General features: G+C 43.1%; 1 protein-coding gene across 1 annotated transcript in view; it reads right to left on the bottom strand.

Moving 5' to 3' along the window:
• Positions 1-3,051: 3,051 nt before the first annotated feature.
• KCNK10 (potassium two pore domain channel subfamily K member 10) overlaps positions 3,052-22,067 on the bottom strand; it is a 65,697-nt gene continuing 46,681 nt past the window's right edge. The window contains exons 5-7 of the mRNA XM_055716538.1: positions 9,548-9,734; positions 6,227-6,369; positions 3,052-4,239 (exon numbers count right to left, since the gene is read on the bottom strand). Of these exons, the coding sequence (XP_055572513.1) occupies positions 3,616-4,239; positions 6,227-6,369; positions 9,548-9,734 (954 nt within the window). The 3' untranslated portion in view covers positions 3,052-3,615. The remainder of the gene's footprint in view (positions 4,240-6,226; positions 6,370-9,547; positions 9,735-22,067) is intronic.

Raw genomic sequence — 22,067 nt, forward strand, 5'->3', positions numbered from 1 at the left:
GCACACAGCTAAAACCAAGGGATGACCTTTACAAGGGGAGAAGAAATTTAGGACATTAAAATGCCATTTTAGCTGTCAGACATTTCTGTCTGGCCCCCTATGCAATACATTTGTGCTTCCCATTTATAATAAAACCTAGGTATATTGAGATATTTAATAGGCAATCACGTAGGAGAAGATATTTACTCCAGCAGCAGACTGGCAGCTTTCTCAGCAAGCTTCACAGACACAGAAATGGAGAGGAATGAAAGAGAGCATTTTGCATTCATGTAAAAGGTCATCAAATGCTCTGCTCAATATCTCGCTGGGAGTTTATTCAGCATCACCCTTTGTCCCTGAAACTGTCATATCCCAAACCAGGTGCTGCTGAAGACACAGCTGATAAAATGTCAGCCAGGGGCTTCTGCATGGCGTGGCAAGGCAGAACCTAGAGAGACATGCACGCCCTCAGCTAGAATCTGGGCAGGGGACAGACAGAACCCAGAAAGTGTAGAGATTTAAAATACGCCAAGATTTCATCCTCATTCTACTCCATCAGAGCAAACAGTTCTGAATTTGACCACCAAATTTTGCACCCTCAGTCATTTTGTCCATGTTGACCTGTTTTCTGTCATTTGCCCACTGTCCAGCTCCCTGCTTACCCAGACAAGCCCTTCATCAGCAGAAACTCTCTGTCTGAGCCTTAAATTTCTTATGTCTAAGCCTTATATTTCACATCCAGGAAACGCATCTCCCGTATCCTTACAGCTGCCTGTGCGGGACCTTCCCATTAGAGGCAAGCATTTCTCATGGGAAGAACTCAGCGTGAGACGCCTTCATGTGCCTGATCCTCTGCACAAGCAAGGCGCAGAACAGTGGATCCAGGCAGTACCTTAATTCCCAGGACACAAATTGCACGCCTGAGCACTTCTGAACCCTTTGGGGAATGCAAATGAGAATCTAAATTGTAGCTTTTGCTCCTGTCTTCCCCCCAGGCCAGAGTAAAACCCCAGATCTGAACAGCACAAACCCTTAGTACACCCAGTTATGCTCCCTCAATCCCGGCACCACAGAATTAGCGTGACATGATCCACTGTATTTCTGAGGCTTCAGAAGATTTGCTTCCATGTGGCACTCGAGCCTGAACTTCACCCCAGGCCTGCCCAAAGCCAAGAGCAATGGCAGGGCTGGCGGCCCGAGGCATGAACAGAGCTGCTGGTGCCTGCCTGTGGCCCGAGGAGGGGATCTGAGGGTGGCCACAAGCTGCCACCTGCGCCACCGCCGAGCCGAGCACAGGACTGTGTGGCACAAAGGCTCCAGGAGCCACGGCAGCTCTCAGGGCAGCTGAAGGGTGCCTGGGGACTGGGCTGGCTACCCTGCCTCCAGTGAGCCAGCCCGCAGTCCTGCACATTCAGGAGGTCGTTGGCGAACTAAGCAGAATTCAATTTCTGTTGGAACTTATTGAGTTAAAGCAATTCCAAATGACCTGTAATTTTTCAAACATTGTTTTTTCCATCCTTAATTTTCAGACAGATAACGAAATTAGGAAGAAGATACGATATTTCAAGTGAAGTGAACCAGCAGACAGAGCACACTAAGAACTTCTTTCCTTCTCTGTGCTGGTGGAATTTGGCTCACTCCTGCAAATCCTGCAGAGTCAGTTAGATATGCAAAATGCACACACTCAAAATTTGCACCTGCATTGCCATGCACAGCCATGGCAATCACATATTCTAGTGGCCAGTTAGATTTTGAGTTGGCTCATTGTGCATAAATCTCAGCAACTAGCGCAGAAGATGAAGCATGTGGGTTTGCCTATGCAGACATGGGCATGCAATTCCCAGAGCCTGTATAACCTGCACGTGTCTCTACGGCAGACTAGCTTGTAAGACTCTGTGTGTTTCTGCCATCTACATCCATGCTTACTTTACCTATAAAGCCTACAGTTTGAATTACTGGAATATTTAGGATTTTGTGAAAGCGCAGGGAAAGCATCGCTGGTGCAATGATGTGTATCTCATTTCCAGCATGCAAAACCTTCTATCTGCAATGGCAACCACAGTAGCCTACAGGCTGAGGCTACAAAGACTTAGTGTGTTTTGCAATTCCCGTTAATTATTTTGCAGCCTTTTCTTTGAATATTTACTGTGATGTCTAGGGACACTTGTATTTCTTATATCCACATGCCCAGACACCACAAAAGCTTTTTAAAAAATGCCCACAGTTTGGTTACGTTTCACTTTAGAAATGCAGAGAGCTCATGTTTAGATTTTATCAAGAAACGAGATAGCAAATGTCAAACAAAGATAGTACCTGAAAGGAAATAAAACAAATAATTCAAAATACTTGTTTAAAAAGTTACAAAATATGACAGCATTAATGGCACTTAAAGCTATAAGCACTTAAAAGATTACCACCATATTTTTCTCAACTTCTTTTCCTAAATTTTTCTCTTTGTTTTTCTGACATTATGACTGCAGCTTATGTCTAAATCCAAACCCAGCAAAAGGGGCAGAGAGCCCTGAGATTCTATGGTTGCCCTGGCGCTCATTTGAATAGCGTATATGCTCTTCTGTCTATTTTTAAAAATTCAGATTAGCTACAGAGAACAGCAGTTTGCTGACATGCAAAAGCTATAGCTTTCCTTCTGTCTTCATAGTCTTACAGCATTAAAATTGAAGGGGTTTTTTTCAGTGGTAGAAAGTGTGAATGACAAATTCTTATTAAAAAAAACAGATGGCCCACTGTTGTATACAGCTAGCCAAATAGTTTTAGAAATTAACGTTTCTCTTCTTTTAAACAACATAGCACGAGATGTTGCATTTTCTTCATATGCACCTTCTTGCTGTGACTTTACATTGAACATTTCCTACATGAGAAAAAATTCCATGGTTTTCCTCTTTTTCTTTGTGTGTGTGTGTGTCAGTCACTGGTTAAGATAAATACCCACAGAGGTTTTTTTCTTTTTTTTTTTTCTTTTTTTTTTTTAATGAAAAGAGCAATCCGACCCTTAAATATGTCTCTGTTGATTTTTCAAACCAGCATCCAGCTGCTGGCTGTGTCCATGGACATTCTTTTGGAGTTTAGAAAGGTAATGCATCTGGATTCAAAAATGGAAAAACAAAAAACCCAAACCAAAACAAAAAAAGAAACCCTAGCTTGGATCACGTGCCAAAACGTAAACTAAGCCTTAATGAAAGTTTCTAGTTCACTCCAATCGTTTCTCCTCTTTTTAATCACCAGGGGAAGGCTTTCTGGGTGCATACTCCATTACAAAGATACACTCTTTTTCATCCCTTTCAACAGCTCTTCTTACATAGCTGCCCTTTGTCTGATATGCCATGGTAGGAGCGCTCGGGTGATATTGTCGTGGTTCAATCTCCTCCTTTCGGTCTTGCCCTGGTAATCTTATACAGGCTGAAATTTCCATGTGCGTCGCTGTCTGTTGCCATTCTGCAGTGCTGTGTTCCTGATTTGTTTTGGCAGAGCAAGCTGGAGTCTGTATGGCACAGTGAAATATTCTTCGATGCTATATAATTCAGACTGAATAAGGAGTCTGTATAAGGCACGTGTCTCAATATATATATGTATATAAAAACACTAACATTGTTAATTCAAGTCAAGCATCTTTTACATTTAATTTCTGTCTTCAAGTAACGCTTTGTTTTCATGTTCCCTTTCTTTGGTTTCGTTGGGGATCCCGCCGTTCTCCAGGTCTGAATGCTGCTGGATGCAGTTGGTCAGGACCGCGGTGCTAGAAGAGTTCTCGGAATTACACATCTTCTCTGTCTCCTCTTCCTTTTTCTCTTCATCCAAGGAGTAGTTTCGGAAGGTCTCATAAATTTTCCGCACATCCTCAGGGATGGTTTTTTTGAGGTCTTTGTTTTTCCTTTTGGTCATCTTGGCAGACGATCCAAACTTGTTGATGATGTTGTCCTCGGACGCCCCCTGCCCATGCTTGTTGAGCTGATCTGACCCTTTAAGGCGCAAGTTGTTGGGCCTGTTGTTGATGCTTTCCTGAGATGAGGCCTTGAAGCGCCCCGTTTCCAAGGCAGTGAAGACAGAGCGCTTCTCTGGGGAGAGCATGTCCAAGGAGTGGGCTCGCTGGTCCAGGCCCAGGCGCCTGCGCTCCATGCTCCGGATGGTGGCTGCCCGCTGAAGCTTGTCATGGATCTCCACGCTCAGCCGCCTCCGTGTCTCCCTGAACTCTGCCGTCACGTTCGCTTTCCACTCAGCCGCGTGGGCTTTTATTTCACCAACCTTTGTGACAGCAAGAAAGAGAAATTAATTCAAAAGGCAAAAAGAAAAAGCAAAATGAAGCAACAAGTCTTTCCCACAGAACAGCAGGGCAAGCACGTTCTCCTCTGGCACAAGAGACTGATCCCAGCTCCAGTGCATCCATTTGGACCCAAACTTCAGTAGCCAAGTGGGCAAGCTCTAAACACACCAGCTAGTGACCAGCTAATGGCTTATAAGGCATATAACTTGTCTGCCCATCTCACATTTTGCCACCCCACACATTTTCTAGCTGTGTTATATGATGGGAGGTGTTCATGCTAATCCCTCTTTGGTTAAGAACAAAATCCTGACTTAAAACGTCAGCGGTAGGTGGTCAAGAGTGGGCAAAATTAATCACAGGTAGTTATACCAATATGCTTCAGAACAGGACAACAACGAGTGTATCAATGGAGTATTTTCGCATATTGCTGATGGATGGAGCTGTTCAGTCCCACTGAAGGTTCTGGTCAGTGCCGCAAAGCAATTAACACTGGAAATACCTGTTAGATAAATTCAGGTGGACTTCTGACTGGTCCGGTCTAGGGTTCATTCTCAGGGACAAATGGAGCTGCCTTTAATGGAGGTTCCCACTGCATAACTGTCCAAACACCACCCTCTTACTAAGAGTTTTCAACACATAATCTGTGTGGGCACCATGAGCATGTCATTAAATGTCTCCCTGCTTTGCTCTGGTTTACTCCTTTGCACCTGAGAGCAGAATAATGGCTGAGAACAAAGCACCTGCATGGCTGCTGCATTTTTGAACTGAGAAAAGAGAAGACAAATGATCAAGCAACATCTCAGTCAACACAGACCTTTTCCCAAGTTCAGCTAAAGGAGAACAGGTTCAGGAGTAGGAGGTCTGCAGGAGCCCAGCAAGGTCAACTGTTTACTTGGGCTGCTGCAGCCAGAATGCAAGTTCCTGCAACCAGAGATCCATAAGTCATCTTCTGTTTCTCAGGCCAGATGGGCAGGTGTCCCTTTAGCACTGTATTACCTGTGGCAGCAGGCATCTCACATCCACCGTGAGAGCTCAGATTCCCACCGGTAGGTGCCTGCTGATGCTCACCCTGACAGCCAAGCTCCCTGTGAAGCCCCCTGTTATTAATGGAGATGCCCAGGGGACGCGCCAGACCTCAGGGACCACAGGTGCCTTCACGAAGGAGAAACAGCACTATTCCTCTGCCAGACTTTGCCTATGCCTGCTTTTTGGCTAACCCTGCCAGGCTGCCTTTGCTAGCAATGCAGGAGGAGATTGCCTTAAAAATGGAAATTATATCATTAACTACCTCCACAATAGGCTTCAGCTCTACAGTCATGGCAATTGCCTTCTATTTTCCACCCTTATTTGAGTGAGGCATTAGCAACAGTGTCTTTGAATCACAGAAAGCATGGTCTGAGTGAATTTAATTATGCTCTTCCTGATACTGACTACTCAGTTTCTTCAGTTTTTAATAATATGGTACTCAGTAAGGGGCCTGAATCTAAACCTTTGCTCAGAACCATATTCCCTGGCACAGGGAAAGGTGGGAAAACTCAATATAAAACCCTGGTTTAAAGGCAGATTCTTGTTTCATGATGAAGAGTGCCAACTAATGTCTTCAAAACCCACGCATTTCTAATTTTTAAGGAGAGAACACTGACATTTTTATCACAATTTTGTAGCTAGTTTCAGAGTGAAGCCTGGCCTCTCTTATTCTGTAATTGCAATCCTACTGATGTGTGCTGTGTATTTGGCAGTACTGGTAGAGGTGTAGCAACCTAGGTTGCTTCAGTTGCTCTTTTTCCTCGCTTTGTGAAGGAGTTAAAGATCAGAACTACCTAGATACTGAAGGCAGCCAGCGGAGTCAGCCATGGGGAATACTGAGCATTGGTCATGCAAAGAAGCATCCTTCTTTAGACGAGCAGGAATCAGGCACTTAGAGCTCCCTTATAAAATCAGAAACCACTGAGACATTACTAGTCATACCTCTTCTTTTGTCTTCTTGGACAGGACTCTTAACCAGTCTCCAATCATGCTCAGGACAGCCGCAAAATAGGCGAGGCCAACAAGGATCCAGAACCACACCAAGGGTTTGTACCACTCCCGGTAATGGATGTCAGCATTTCCTCCTGAAATAAGCAGATGCTTATGCTTAGGAATCATGAGATGCCACAATTATGAGAAAATATCTGCAATTCTGAGGAATTCCTGAAATTATTTCTCAACTCTTGCCAACACCACTGTATTTCTAATAATAGATGAGAGGCCAGTCAGATGGGAGGAACACAAGCTGTTCCTAATTTAAGACTCTTCAAAATTACCTATTATCCTGCTGCTATGTGACCTGCCAAAGCAGCTAGTAAACACTTTTCTTTATATTGCTCACACTCTGAAGAAAGTCTGAAATTTCTGTTTTGATAGTACTTGCAACAGCATGAACACTCTTCCAAGAAAATGGTTTAATACAACTGGTCTTCCTTATCCCAAACTGCCTGCAGCTTGGTAGTTGAGAAACTTTACAGTTTAACACTCTCAGATTATATAGTTTCCAGATTTTTTTTTTCTTTTCTGGCATTTAGCTACAGGATTGAGAGTCCTACACACAGGACAAAGAAAAGTGGCTTTGTCTTCCCCTCCAGACCAGGATATCTGACAGGATCCAGCCATGCATCAGCCCTGATAATAAGGATATACTGTCTGCTTGTGTATCAGTTATAGGGATGCATTCTCTGGCCAGTAAGTTGAGAGGAGATATGTATCAAATGAAGCAATAAATATCCTATATGGTCTTCATACAAGTCTCAGGGTGACCTGGTAAAACAATTGTGCAAGACATTTGGCAAAGCTCATGGGCTATGAAGAGCCTAAAATAAGCGCAGTGGCAGCCAGGCTGCTGCCTACCACGTAGTAGAATAAACTTTCCCAAAAGAAAGCAACCACAACATCACTTTTGAGACTCCCAGTCCCATCACAAGGCAAGAAGGAGAGCCAGTGTGAGGCAAGCAGAACTCTGAGCTGCAGGGAGTGAGTGGCAAAGGGTCTGCACAGCCCCATAGCCCCAGCCCGCAGTGCAGGTGACCACCACCTCGGTGGTACCGGTGTGACCCGCTGCCCAAAGAGCCAGCCCGCCAGGGGACTCAGGCAGAGGACTGCCTATGTCCCACTCTTCAGCCTTGGTTAGGCAAGAGCTAGACACCAACTTGTACCTCTGCATGACTGCAGAGAGAGTTTAGGATTTTTCCCCCGGTGACATCACCAGACAACACAGTTCGGCATTTCCCCCTGAGCTTTTTGAAACCTGAGACATTCCTACGACTCTAATTTTACCCAGACTCAGTCTGAGTGTACGTACACTGTTTGAAATTCCCCCTGGAAGGTCAGACATGGAGAACTGGCAGGGACCCAAATATCAGTTTTGATGTTACTCCCTCCCCACAGACCACATGAATCACTCTCTTTTTTCCAGTCTTTAAGGGTGTGAAACAATGGGAGGTGGGGGCTGCTGTTGCTATGGTACAACGAGGCTCTTCTGATCATACGTGTCCCTGAGGATGCTCGCTATGAAACAGATTGTCTAGGTCTATCTTACGGAGTAATCAGGCGACTGAGAAAGCATGAGACCACTTTTTTCCAGCCTATCAGATATTCTGTTTTTTTCAGGCTCCATCCACAATTGTATCTCCAACAGCAGTACAGAAACTTGCCCGGTTTGCCAGGAGCTGGGACACGTTCTAGGTGGAATAAATCAGCATAGCTCCATTGATGCTGTTTTACCCAATACGATGTAGTATTTCTGATTTGATATTGAAGGGACGGAGCTATTGAGAGATTGAAGTGACAAAAAAACTGTTTCAAAACCGGCAATAAAACCCAAATCTCCTGGTGATCACCTGCCTTAAACTCTTATCATGAGATAGCCTCTGAAGTTTTCCCATTCAGGGTCTTCCATTTGATTTTTGAAAAATCCTGGTTGTTAGTAGCCACCCAGCTGTGGATTATATTCTCCTAATCATGTTGAATATAGAACAATTTAACTTACTATTCAGAGCATTCTTATTATTATATTACTGAAGAAAACAATACCAAGTGTGATATGCTTAAGAAAAATATTGTGAATTATTTTTATTTCACATTGTGATACCACAAAGTCAGTGTATCAGCGAGCTTCTCTTCACATTTAAGTGGTTAAAATGGACCAAGCTCATACAAGCACTTCTGTACCTGAATGCTGATAAAACACTTCTTTTTCTTACCTGCGGCTTTCTTTGTTCACTGCCTTTTTTTCTCAATAATTCATGTCGTCTATACCACCATATCATAAAAAGGGAGGATGAGATTCCTCTCTACAAAAAGATGTGTCTGCAGCTCTTCAGCAAAGAAAACTTTATATATCCTGTAGCTTCATTTGATGCTTTTAACTCATTCGTATTTCACTGATTTATAGTAAGTAACAAAACAGTAGCAAAGCATGGCTGTTTGTAACACAGGCATCTTAATGCCTTTAATTGGGAACACTAACAGGAGTGAGGAGTAGAGGTCATGTACTAATGGGGAAAAAATCCACTTATTTTAACCACCTTTTCGTTAGCAAAGCAGTTGGGGGAGGGGGAGAGGGGGGGAATAAAATCTCATCTTGCCAGCCAACAATCTTGACTCCCTCTTTGGAAATTGATAATGATGGATATTTATAGTTCCTGCTAGTACTGTATTAATCTTGGAGAGTATCCTCCTAGCACTGAGATGCGCACCCCAAGCAGCCCTTCTTTTCCTTCCTACATGAGTTTTCGTTAACAGGGCAACTGCAACGTCAACATTTCTGCTGAGGTTAGAGAATAAAATGCAGTTTCTGAAATGCTGCAGCTGCTGTAGTAGCAGCCCATTGCTGCATCCCAGCAGAGATTTCTCCAGCCCCATGGCTCAGCCCTACTTTGTAAAAGCCTCATCTATTCATCATTTTGGCTACATGCTTCTGCAGGCAGCCTCAGACCGAGCCCTAATGGACTAATACATATGTCAAGTTCAATGGGAAAGTCGTTTGACTTGTGCATAATTCATTGCACAATAAAGGATAATCAGGACTTCCCAGGCTCCCGGTAGCCACGCTGCTGAAAGCCGGCAATCTGCAGGTGGCAAGGCACCCGGTTCTTAAATCACCCTGGTGTCCCACTGCCCAGTAACCCCAACCAAAACACCTGGCATCATGTTACAGGGATACAATCCGTTGTGAAAAGCCTCCTCTCTACACCAGCAAACAAGCTGTAAGAGCCAAAGCCCTGGCGCACAGCACGCAGGCTCCAAGCTGCTCACCTGCTACAAAGTCACCGAAGCCAACAGTAGTCAGAGTGACAACCACAAAGTAGATGGACTCCAAGGCTGTCCAGCCCTCGATGTGCTTGAAGATAACTGCAGGAATGGTCACAAAGACAATGCAGCCTGCCAGGATGAAGAGGATGGTAGAGATCACCCGGATCTTTGTTTGACTCACTTGCTTTTTCTAGAAAAAGAAAATAACAAAAGAAAAAAAATAATTTTTGAGTGGATTGCTGGGACTGTATACCTTGTGAACGGTAGGCTGATGGTGCTGGCGTCACCTGGTGTGTCTCTTTCTGCCTTTTGTGAGTTTATTAGGTGGAACGCAACCAACCCTCCCTGTCAGTGAGAGCCCTTCCCGGCTCACAGGGAACATCTATGTCTGGCCCCACAAAATTGTGATTCCCATTGTCCATCCACTAGGCAGCTACTAACCTTCCAGAAACACAGCCTGGAAAAGCAGTCCTGAGCTTCAGAAAGGCTCCAGTACACTCCAGCTCAGGTTCAACATGTAAGAAAAAGTGCACACCCCCATACATGTACACATACACCCACATCGCCTCACCAGCTCCAAGCGTTCAACAAGTAAGACCAAGACTAAAATCAAAATAAACTCTTTTTTCCTCTAAAAATACCCCTGAGATTTTATGTAGAAATAATTCATGCTGCGGGTTTTCTAGACTCAGGTTTTCCAGCTTGCATTCACAAATATGAAGATTAAATGTCCTTTACAAAAATAGATAGCTGTATTATCAGTTTGCTCCAGAAATAAAAGATTTATGTCAAATACCAAACAACCTGAGATAAAATTACCTACGTAAATCCACACTGGAGGGCTCCTGAACAAAGAGGATGCGTATTACTGGCTGCTATAAACTGAACACAAATATAAGCAGTGTAATTGCAACATTTTACACTCCTAGCTCATATAAAACCTCAATCTATTTAATATAAACTTAGATTTATCCAGTAGTATTGATGTCAGCCTGGATTAATACAACGGACTCTGGCAGATTTATTTCAGGTTTTCTCTGACATAAATAAACTCCAGATTCAATAGAGTTTCACAAGAAACCTGGAAGAAGAAATTTCCAGTCCTTATGCAGGAAAAGGAGTGCGGAGGTCACTGTCAGTCACGTATTTTCAAATTTAGTTTTCCAAATCAAGCGTCTCTGTTGACCCAGAAATGAGATCTCATTTCAGATTGGGATGTTGCCTGGGAAGGAAATCAGGTCTCAGGAGCCGTCTTTGCACCATACAGAAGGGATATTGCCTGAGCTGGGGTTATCCACCAGCCTGCGAGCAGTACTGCTGCTGCAGCTGCTGCAGGAGCATTTCTTTCAGAGGTGCCATGCCAGACCCTCATTAGACACCCATCCGAGCTGGGGTGCTCTGCAATTAGAACCCAGGCAGCAGCATAAATATGCCATGTTTCCTGAATACTTCTAGTTCTGAAACTGTTTGAGATGATCCCTACACTTGATATTTTGTTTGTTTGTTTGTTTTGCGTGCACTTATTATTTTCTGTGTCTGGCTGAAAATAAATAGTTAAATAGTAATATAATGCCATTAATCAAACTGAAGGCACAGGAAACACTAAGTACCAAGGAGAAAAACAACACAAGAATATAAAACCTGACTTCTTGTTTCTCGAGATTCATTCTGAGCGATTTGCTAAAACACTAAAGGATGATGTAGTTTCTTCAAGAGGCACGGTCACCCTTCACAACAGCAGGGTTTCAGACTTACTCTGTGTGTGGTGAAGGGAAAGCAACGGACCTCGTGGACGTTACGTGGTGTCCGAGATTGGCACACTTGCTTTTTGTCATGGAGGATGAGGCTCTAACCACGATGTCATTTAGTTAATAGTTTGGCCAAGGTGACTTGTTCACTCCTACCCAATGCTTCAGTTTCCTGATATGTAAAACGGAACGGCAGGCACCTTGCTACAGGGGAAGGTGCCATATAGTACTGGGAATCCTTGGGCAAAAAAATACTTCAAAGCTGCCAAGCACTAAGCACTACTAGTAAAGCAAAGTTATGCAGAGTCATCCTTCCTACAGTCCCCATACAGCAATATTAAAATGCATTTCTATATGTGTCAGGATTGTCTTGTCTCGTGGCAGAAACAAGAGTGGAAAGCATGGCCTGCAGATCCGTACCAAATGGTCAGGGCATCCGCTTATTTAGGAGCGATACATTCGGGTTGTTGGTTTTTTTGGAGATGACAGGATCTGCAGAAAAGCCTGACTCATGGTTACTGTGCACCTCGGTCACTCGCACTAAAGCGGAGCAGCTGAGGGTCTGTTTTCTTCTCGCTCTTCCAGCGGTACAAAGGAAGGCAGCAAGCTACGGTGAGTCAGGGACAGCATTTTCAGGGCTACTGAAAAGAGCACAAAAGGAAGACTCAGAAGCAAAATTACTTAATGGACAATAGCACATGGAATTCAGGGTACCAGTGACAAGGAGGGTCTTTTCACAGTTAGATGTGCCTTCAGAGAATGTTCACAGTACAGGATAATTGCCATAGATCCAAAAAATGCCAAGGCATAAACGTCATTAGTCATGGAATATGTACACTGTAGTAATTACGCATCACAAAAAGGTTGGTTTGCGTTAGGTTTTTTTGCAGATGGAGTTGGCCTTGCTATTTAACTACAAAGAACATTATTTTCTGCTGCCCAGGTTCTCAGGAATAAGGAAATGCAGGCTTTACATTCCAGTTTTGGCACAGTTGTATCAAGATGAGAGTAAATTAACCTGACCCACTGCAGTATTACACTGTACCAAGTCATTATTAAAAGAAAAAGAGAGAGAGAGAGAGATAGCACTATATATATACATATATATATATAAACTCCTAAAGGTTGAGAAATCTGAAAAAGTTCATACAAACTCCTCTTTTAAATAGTATTTGCACTCTGGAGCCAAACACTGGCAAACAGCTGAGCAACTCCAGCTAGGCTAGCACATTCCCTGAGCCCATGTGAGTTTGTGACATAAATATAGGATTTTCTATAGGCGTCAAAATGAAACAGTAAGAAAGGCCTTTCTCCAGGAAAAGTAGTTAATCTCATAGCAGTTTAAGTAAAATGAAAACACTTGTAAGAGAGATGTTTTCTACTCTTTTCTTTTTTTAGTTTGTTTTGTGTTTCTTTTTTAGTTTTGTTTTAACAACAAGTTCTCTCCACATTGATGAAGCAGGTAACTTCTAAGACATTCATCAAATATAAATAAATCAGTGCTTTCTAATGAGAGAGACTTCAATTTAAATCAGCCTACAGCTGATCTGGAAAAGATTAAAGAAGGACTCTTAAGAAGAAACGAACAGAGCTTTCTGTGATATAACCACCTATGAGGGGTCATTCCCAGCTACTAATGAAGGTGCTGGTTTTACTCTTAAGGTGGCCAGGTGCTACAAAGGCAACATCACTGACATCATCTTAACCATATTTATTCAAACAACCCACTGCCAACCTGGGCTAGTGCTGAGAGGAGTGAGGACAGACGTTCCCATGAAAACACCCTTATCAGTGGAATTTTGTTCTTCTGCATCTTTTCCTTGCTTTTTCCTTATTTTCTGTTACATACACGGGGGTCTTCTTGGTTTTGGTCTTATCCAATAATTTCCGGAGTTAAAAGAAATCCTGTATTTTTTTCTTCCCTCCCCCTGGTCCTACAGATCAAAGCTGATGAACCAGATTATTTTACAGCTCCTGCCCTGTTCAGGTGAATTAACTCAGGTGCAATTTTTCTGACCTGACTGTTGACAGCGAAAGGACCAAACAAGGTTCTTAAGTTCCCAAGCTGAGATCACAGGGATGACACATATTCCTTCAAAAAGGGAGTAGGAGACATTAAGCATGGGATCAAAAGATGCTACAGCCATTTATCAGATTAGACTAAATGCTAAATATGTGAAACATACATATTCCCATGAATACCATATTTCAAATATGCTTATTCCACAGTTTTATAGTGGCACCTCCCGTTTCACTGAAACTCCCCCAATATACAGTACTACTCAACCACAAATAGCACTGGAACATTAGCTGCTTCACAGTGAGCTCAGATGGTTCTTCCACCTTCCAAACATTTTCTGTTCTGAATTCCTGACAAATATCCCCAAGAATCACACAAGTTATTTACCTTTTTGGCTAGATGACCAGTGCCATATTTTTAGTACTAGTGTAATGTGCCTGCATGGAACATGCTGTCCTCATCCTTCTACAAGGCTCTGCAGTTTGGAGCACTCCTCCAAAGAAAACACGTTTTTTCAACATTTCTTTTGTCCCCTTAACCTACTCTTAACTTTATGCCCTCTCCCATGCTGCCAACTATTCTTGGAACAGATTGTCTTTGCCCATGTGCTCATTAAACAGCTTGTTGTCTAAATCACTTTCTCCAGATCAAAATATTTTAACAAGGGGAAAGCCAGTCTCAAAGCATAAAACAGAGTATCACACACATAGGTTGTTGGGGTTTTTTTTTTCCCTCAGCCACAAACATTAGGTATGTTGTTAGTCAAAACATTTTTGCTAGACTAGTGTAGACAGTGCAGATATTCACAGGTTCACAGTGCTTGCCTTCCAGCTCAGTCAGATGCAGGGCAGCCCTGGTCCAGAGGCTGGCACGTACCTCAGCGAAGCGCGATGCCCATCTCAGCAGGCTGTATGGAAAGGCTGGCACAGCCCTGGGCTCACAGAGCTCCTTGGCGGTTGCATCGACCTCACTGCTGCCTATACCTGTCACTGTGGGTTTCTTTCTAGCTTGTCCTAGCTCCTTCACATTCAAAATGAGGCTGAAAGTAAATGTATTTTAAATATCACTGACTTAGAGATAATATCTAAGAATAATATAATAATCTTTTGTTCTTCTGTGTTCTCTGAACACAGACAATTCCAGCTGGCTCCAATGGACCCACTGCAGGACACTGCTGAACTCCTCAGACAAGGTGGTAGCACCTCTGGGAAAGTGTATTTGAGAAAAGGCAGAAATGCTGGACAGGCAGAGGAGGAGGACGAGGACAAGGAGGGAATAGAGGAGGGAATAAGGAAACAACAAGGACAAGGCAGTGGGAGGTGCTCCATGGCAGAGCAGGTACTGCCCTGGAGGGCCCACAGCCCATGGAGGACCAGTGAAGGACCAGAGGAAAAGGGCTGAGAGACAGAGAGCAGCAGAGAGAAATCCCATAGGAAAAGGGCTGAGAGACAGAGAGCAGCAGAGAGAAACCCATGTGTCCTGAGCCCAGCCCCTCGCTGCTGGCTGCTGACTGGAGGGACTGGGTGCCACCTGCGGTGATAACGTGGGGGGAGGAGAGGTGTCTGGAGCGAAGTGAGCCTGGAAAAGGGGAGAGGAAGGCATTTGGAATGTTTGTCTTTTTACTTCCAAACACCCAACCAATTAAATATTTATCCTAGTTGAAAATAAATAAATTAAATTCCACAAGTCAACTCTGTTTTGCCCATGACAGTATTCGCCAAGTGATCTCACTGTCTTTATTTTGAACCGTGAGTTTTCACTTTTGTTCTTCCTATTTCCCCCTCACCCCACCATGGGGAGGGGAGCAAGCAAGCAGCTCTGTGGTGTTTGCCAGCCCAGGCCTAGGCACCCATCAATGGAGAAGGCAACACCCCTTGAAAGCATAGCCGCAGAATTCTACACAATATATTTTAAAATATATACATTTCAGACCCCTCCATGGGTTAAGGACAGTGGTTTGAACCATTCCACTAGAGATGGGCTTCCCCTACTGTCTAACCAGCTGTCTTGGCACCTCAGTGCTATTTTAATTCTCATGTTTTATAAAGAACCCTGCTACTGCTGCACAAAAAAATGCAAAATCCATCCCCTATTTCTTACCAGTAATAAGTACTGTAGGGGAGACAGATATAAAAAGCTGTAAGTGCTCACACTTGTTACTAAGCTTGGGAGAGACAATCCTGAATACACACACGGCACAGGTCAGAGGAAAGCGGATATTTTTTTACATTGCTATTTTTCCCTATAAAACCACACTTCTGCGGGGTGTTTGTCTAGACCCAGATGGAATATGCAGCAAGATTCTCACAGAGGAGCAGCTTTCTCTAATGTTATTTTTTTAAAATCTCTAGGCACGGATCTTGCTGCAGTCATAATGTGAATACTGAGACTGTGTTATAAAAATACAGAAACACTGGCTCGGATATATTCCAGGCTTCACATACCCCTTTCCAATCTTCTTCTCTCTAGGAAGCACATGTAGGGCTTTCTGATATGCACCAACTAATTTTTCAATTTGATTATTATGCTACTGAAGAAACACAAATAACAATAATGAGCCCCAACCTCTGTTCTAGCTGAGCTGTAGCCAGCCCAAGAAAAACTAAATGTTGAATAAGAAGGATCCCTATAGATAGATACATAGAGAGGTAGATACATAGATGCTTTTCTCAGACATCGGAGCAGACAAAGGGCAACAGAGGTTCGTGGCATAGACTGAAGCAGTTTCAAAGGATGCTCACAGAGGCTGAATTTGGAATGTATCGCTCCTTCCTTCCTTCTAGTCCCTTCTGAGTTACACCTATATTCGCCTCTCTCAGGGAGTGCAAGAATGGCTTAATAATCATTGTTCCACCTCATTTCCCTGTACCTGAATGGGTTTTACCTTGCCATTGCTGGTAACACTGATTTTGGTCAGTGTTGAGTCAATGCTTTCATCCTGTTCCTCAGCGCAGTTCAGGGGGAAAAAATAAAATGGGATTATGATAGTGCAAAGAAGAGTGCCACACAGCAGCAAGGCTAGATTTATGAGTATATGCTCAGCACCTAATTAAGAAAGGTACTGAGACAGAGAAAGACAATCAGTGTAGCTACATAAATGGGAGATTTAGCTATCCATTGCATGACATGGCCACTTTCAAAGACTTAGCAAGGAAAAGAAAACTGAAATTCATGTTAGAAATATCTCCTCTTAAAAGCCCCAAAAGAGCCAAAAAAAAGAATGTTGAATTTCTCTACTCTTCTATTTTTTGTACTGTTATTGTTTTGTTCCTCTACAGCAGAATAAAGCATCCCAATTCCTTCATACTACTGAGTTTTCACAACAATTCCCTAGTGATTAGGAATTTAACATCATCAGCACCCGTAGGCTAGAGCGGATATTTTGTTGGACTAACTGAAAGGTTAAGCACCAACCTTTTGAAACAGGGATCTTCAGGCTGGACTGGTTGTACCTGTTTCTAGACTGCAGGTCTCAGTTTCTGCTTAGTTTGGAATAATGGCCAAGCAGCCTTCCCTTGCCCTTCTTGGATACAAGAGCATAAATCATTCTCTGCAAGAAATTCTTGCAGAAGCCTCCAAAGCATATTTTGTATTTACCATGAGATTTCTTACAGGTATTAACAGTAAAAAGATGACAATATTGCAGTCTTTCTAGAGGAAAACGCTATTTGTGACTAGCCAAGAAACCAGTGTTCTCTTGGGTAACTAGACCACAGCGAGTGGGTTTTACTCTAGGTGGGATACAAATCCCAGAAGAGTAGATGGAAAGTAAAAGGAGGAAGGTAGAGCATCTTCCCCTGGGCAAAAGCATGGGAAGAGTGGAAAATGTCTCACCCCTAGAAGCATCTCTCCATGCCACAACTCTCCCACTGCTCCCGCCAGCCTTCTCCAACATTTTGCAGGAGCTGCCACTTCTTTTTTGCAAAGGGAAAAGGGGGCCAAGGATCCCCCTCAAAGGGAAAGGTCTGGCACAGGGTGAAGGGTGCATCAAATACTTCGTCTCATGGCTCAGCTCTTATTGCCACAATGACACCTGTACGTGCCGAGGGAAAACATGAACATGTAAATTCTGTTAGAGTGGTTAACACAATAGCTTAACAGTCCTAAAAGATGAAGGTTAAATGCATAAAGCAACATAACATGTTCAGGACTAATTCTCCACCTCCATCCACCACCACCACTAAATTTGTCACCTCCATCCCACCTGTTCATAACCTTGAAGCAGCATCTCTGAAGTGCGAAAACAGCACATCCTTATGCCTGGAATGAGGCAGCACGTTCAGGTATCCTCATTAATAATTCCTATCTGTTGCCTTTCAAGCTCCATCACCCCCATCACACTAAGTCTCTGATGCTTCCTCCAAAGTTGCCCACAGGAGTTTTGGAGGATATTCTGAAGGACACTGACTAGAATGGCTCTATGTATTTGTTGAGGGGGGTGGGAATCAACAATCACTGTATTATTAGCGGTCTAGATATTACATAGTGAACTGTTGCAGTTGCATCTGTCTTGCGTTTCCTTTACTCCTTATGTTGCAAATCTTGGGGTTAGGGTTTTCTTTAGGCTATAAATCACACTTCCAGAGGTGGCAACACCTGCATCAAGACCCTGGCACATAGGATTTGGTATTTAAACACTGCACTGTCAGGAACACAGAGAAGTTTCCCCAGCAATATGACCAAAACTTAAAGCAATAACAAAAGGAGGCTATTCACCATTAGTGCTTAGGAAGGAGTTTAACTTTCAGGCTGATGGTTGAAAAGTTGACGTGTTTTGCCATTAATCAGCAGCTTCCATTGAAGTATCTTATCTTTTAAGCTTCATACAGAGTATCCAAGACACCCTAGCTGCTCAGTAAATCCTTAGTCATGCTTTTAGCTTCTGTTTGTCTTGTGTTGCATGAGAAATAATTGCTTGAGACTCACGGGGTTTATTTCCAGTGCACTTTGCTGCAATTAAAAGTTATCTGACTAATACTAATTTCAGCAGGAAGCGGGCAGGTATAGTTTAACACTTTAGAATAGTGGCTCCCAAACATTTCAAACCATAAAGATGGACTGTTTAGCTCAGTTCCTTAACAAGAAAATTGGGGTTCAAGCCGTGCATGGAAATGTAACTCTTTGCCAGTGCTTATACTGAGATCATTCTGAATACTAACCTGGTTTCCAGCCAAACGAGAAGTGGCAAAGATTGGGCTTTGATGTCAAGAAAGAAATAGCGCTCGTCTTTTTTCACCATAGAAAACACAAAAGAAATGGATAGCTGGAACAATAGCTGGCAAACAGACAGAGATCATATTCTAGAGATAATCCCTGATGTACATAAAAAAATAGCCTGAGTACATAAAAATTAACAGTGGAAGAAAACTCCTTCCTGAAAACTTCCTTCATCATTACTCTATTGCTTTCATGTTCTTCAAGGATGATAAATCATCATCCGTAGATCGATCCATCATCCACAGAAGGGTTTGGAAACACTTCTACTCAGGGTCAGTTGCCAAATACTCTCTTACCTTGCACTTAAATCAGTTTTTTAGCCACTAATTGCCTACTACACCTGTCTTTGATTTATTAATTAATTCTGTGTAAACATTCAATCAGGTGCTAAAATATTAGGCACTCTACAAAGAAAAGCTAAAGCAGATGAAGAAAATGCTTCTTTTTTGGTTTTTTTTTTTAAGATAACAGAGGAATTTGGGTTAATATACCACAGTAGCTGCAGTATATTCACAATCAGAAAGAAATGTAATGAAAATCATTTCCCAAATGAAAAATTAACGATAACATTTTACTGTAATACAGACAGATAACTGAAGAGTTGTGGCTTAGCCCCAGCTGCTGGCTCCCTCCCCTCCCTGTGGTGGGATGGGGAGGAGAAGTGAATATACGTAAAACCTGTCAGTTGAGATAAGAACAGTTTAATAACTGAAATAAAATAAACCAAATAACAATAATAATAACAAAACCAATAATAGTAATGACAACGATAACACTGATAGTTGTAACGAAGAGGAGAGGGAGAGAGGAATAAAATCCAAGGGGAGAAAAAAACAACACAAAAAAACCCCCAAGTGATGCTCAGTGCAGTTGCTCATCCCCAGCTGACTGATGCCCAGCCAGTCCCCTAGCAGCGATCAGCCCCCTCCAGCCAACTGCCCCCAGTTTCTATACTGGGCATGATGCTCTATGGTATGGAGTGTCCCCCTGGCCAGTTGGGGTCAGCTGCCCTGGCCGTGCTCCCACCCGGCTCCTTGTGCCCCTCCTCACAGAGCAGGGGGGAACTGAAAAGCCCTTGACTGAGGGTGAGCCCTGCTCAGCAACAGCTAAACCATCAGGGTGCTGTCAGCATCGTTCTCATATCAAACCCAAAACACAGCGCTGCACCAGCTACTAGCAAGAAAATTAACTCTATCCCAGCTGAAACCAGGGCAACAGTGATAAATAGCGTCTTTGTATCAATCATGGATTCCCAACTAGTTTTTATACAATGTTCTGGTTTTAAGAGCCGTAAAATCTCATGAGCGTTGCAGTTCAGTGACAAGAGTATGACCCCAGTAAGAAGAATTATTGAAGGTTTGGACCTCTAATAATTTTAAACAATGAAGAAAAAAAGTAATGAAAAGATATTAAAAGGCTTCACACAAGCAGGCAACACAGTACAAGTTTCCTCTGAAGAATCCTGTGGCCACCAGGTCCACTGCGCAGTGCCTGACAGCCCTGGACAGAGGTGTCCAGTACTACCAGCGTAAATTATTTTGGGGGATGACTTCAGTGTGTATTGGGTTTCAGGTTTGGTGCACTGGATCTGACTTGAGATTTCCAGATAACACTATACTCTAGATTTAAGCTAGTTTTAAAACCTGGTTTTAGGATAGACTTTCCTTCTCCATCTATACTATCACCTTTTTAGCGAGACTGATTTGATTCTAAAATTGGAGCAATTATTATCTCTTCCTGGTGTTGAAATGTTTTCCCTTCTTAGAGCTGCTTCCTTCTCTTTCTAGCAGTCCCAGGAATGCCCTTTCAACTACCGCCATGCTCAGCCACCACCTGGGGCTCTCTTTGGAGGTAGATTCACTTCAAACCCTTCACGATCCTCTCTCTGAAGGATGCTCAGGCTGCTGCTATGCTTCTCGCCAGCCCTTACAGGCCTAACAGACATTGTTGATAAAACATGCTTAAAAGACCTTTCAGAAACATCGAGATCTGAACTTAAACTGTTCAGGTTAATATTAACCCTTAAATTATATGCCCATTTGCAAGAGGCTGTTGACTTGCAGGATTAGAGAAAGATATGCTCCATAGCCAGCCCACGTAAGCTTTAGACTATAAACTTGGCAACAAAAAACAGTGGATAAGAACAAATCAGCAAAAGGTTTGCTGCACTTAGGTCACTTCCCCTGAAGCCCATTAGCTGTAAGCATTGCTAACTGAATTAAATACCCAGTTAGAGGAAATAAAATGCCAAAAGCTGGGATCCATAGATTTTGGGATGAATATTTTAATAGTAGCTTACTATCTCAGCACTGTGCAGAAAAAGATGCTTTCCTGCAGCTCAGTATAATGGAGGGGAAAAGTGATCCAGAGAGTAAAACCAACATCAAGACCATACCACAAGGCAGTGGTTGAACCTAAAATACAATTCTGAGACAAGTTTGCCTCAGGTGGATGAAGAGTCACTGCATTTAGCAAAGTCATAGCCTGCACCATTAGTTGTTTAGGTCACCCATAGGATTATCATTTGCCTATTGGCACGGGAGCATGAGGACTACTAAAGCAGGTGATCATCAAAAGCAAAAATAAAACTTCCTGCTATCTTCCCATCACCGTAATTAAAGCACCGATTAGAAACATAAAAAGAGATGTGGCCTGCAGTATCTCAAGGAGAAAAGTATTTCAGAGACAGGCATTGTAAATTTACCACTCCTGCCTTTCATCCTCCAGCTGAACTTTGTAAGAGCCTACAGTCGCACTTGTGCCATTGCTGGCCATGCTACAGGGCAGCGTCCAGATGGCCCTGGGTCTGGACTGCTTTACATCCAAGAAAAACAATTAGAACAACTCTTGTTAAGAAGAGCATTGAAGGAGTCTAGCCAGGAAGGAGCAGAGAGAGGAATACGTTCGTAGAGTACAGAGAGACTAGGAATCCTCTTTGTAACAGACGTCACTGATGAACTAGAGGAAAATGCATCCAGAGTTTTCCAACCTGGAGCACACATCTTGTACAACCAAGTCCTCGATTTCAGGAGTGCTCAGCATTTTGACTTAAACAGTTGTCAGGCAGTAGTTTTTGAAAGGTTTGAAATGTGCTTCCTCACCACACCCCATCATGTTCTGCATAGTAAAACTCCTTTTCAAGAGGATGGAGGGAGGACTGCACCCCTCAGAAGTGGTTCACAGCCCACTCCAGCGTGGTGGGACATACCCTCCCTGAACTCCCATATGCTTAACAAGTCATTGTGCTGAAGTCTTACGTCCCTGAGGAGAGCACATCAGCCTGACATTGCTAGAGACAAATTGTTCCAAAGAATCCAACATCTCAGCACTAACTGTGTTTTTAGACAGTTACTTATGCTCTAAATAAAGTTTAATGAGGAAGGCAAACTGAAATAAAAAGAGGCAGAACATTTGCTGACTGGTGTGTCTGTGCTCAGCTCCTGGACACGGCTCTCCCAAGCTGCTCGTTCTGCCACACTTTTTGTATAGAGCCTACACAGCTCCTGCAATTTTTGCTTTCTTACAGTACCTGCATTTC

This window comes from Falco cherrug, chromosome 7 (assembly GCF_023634085.1).
Source record: "Falco cherrug isolate bFalChe1 chromosome 7, bFalChe1.pri, whole genome shotgun sequence".
NCBI classification, from domain to species: domain Eukaryota; kingdom Metazoa; phylum Chordata; class Aves; order Falconiformes; family Falconidae; genus Falco; species Falco cherrug.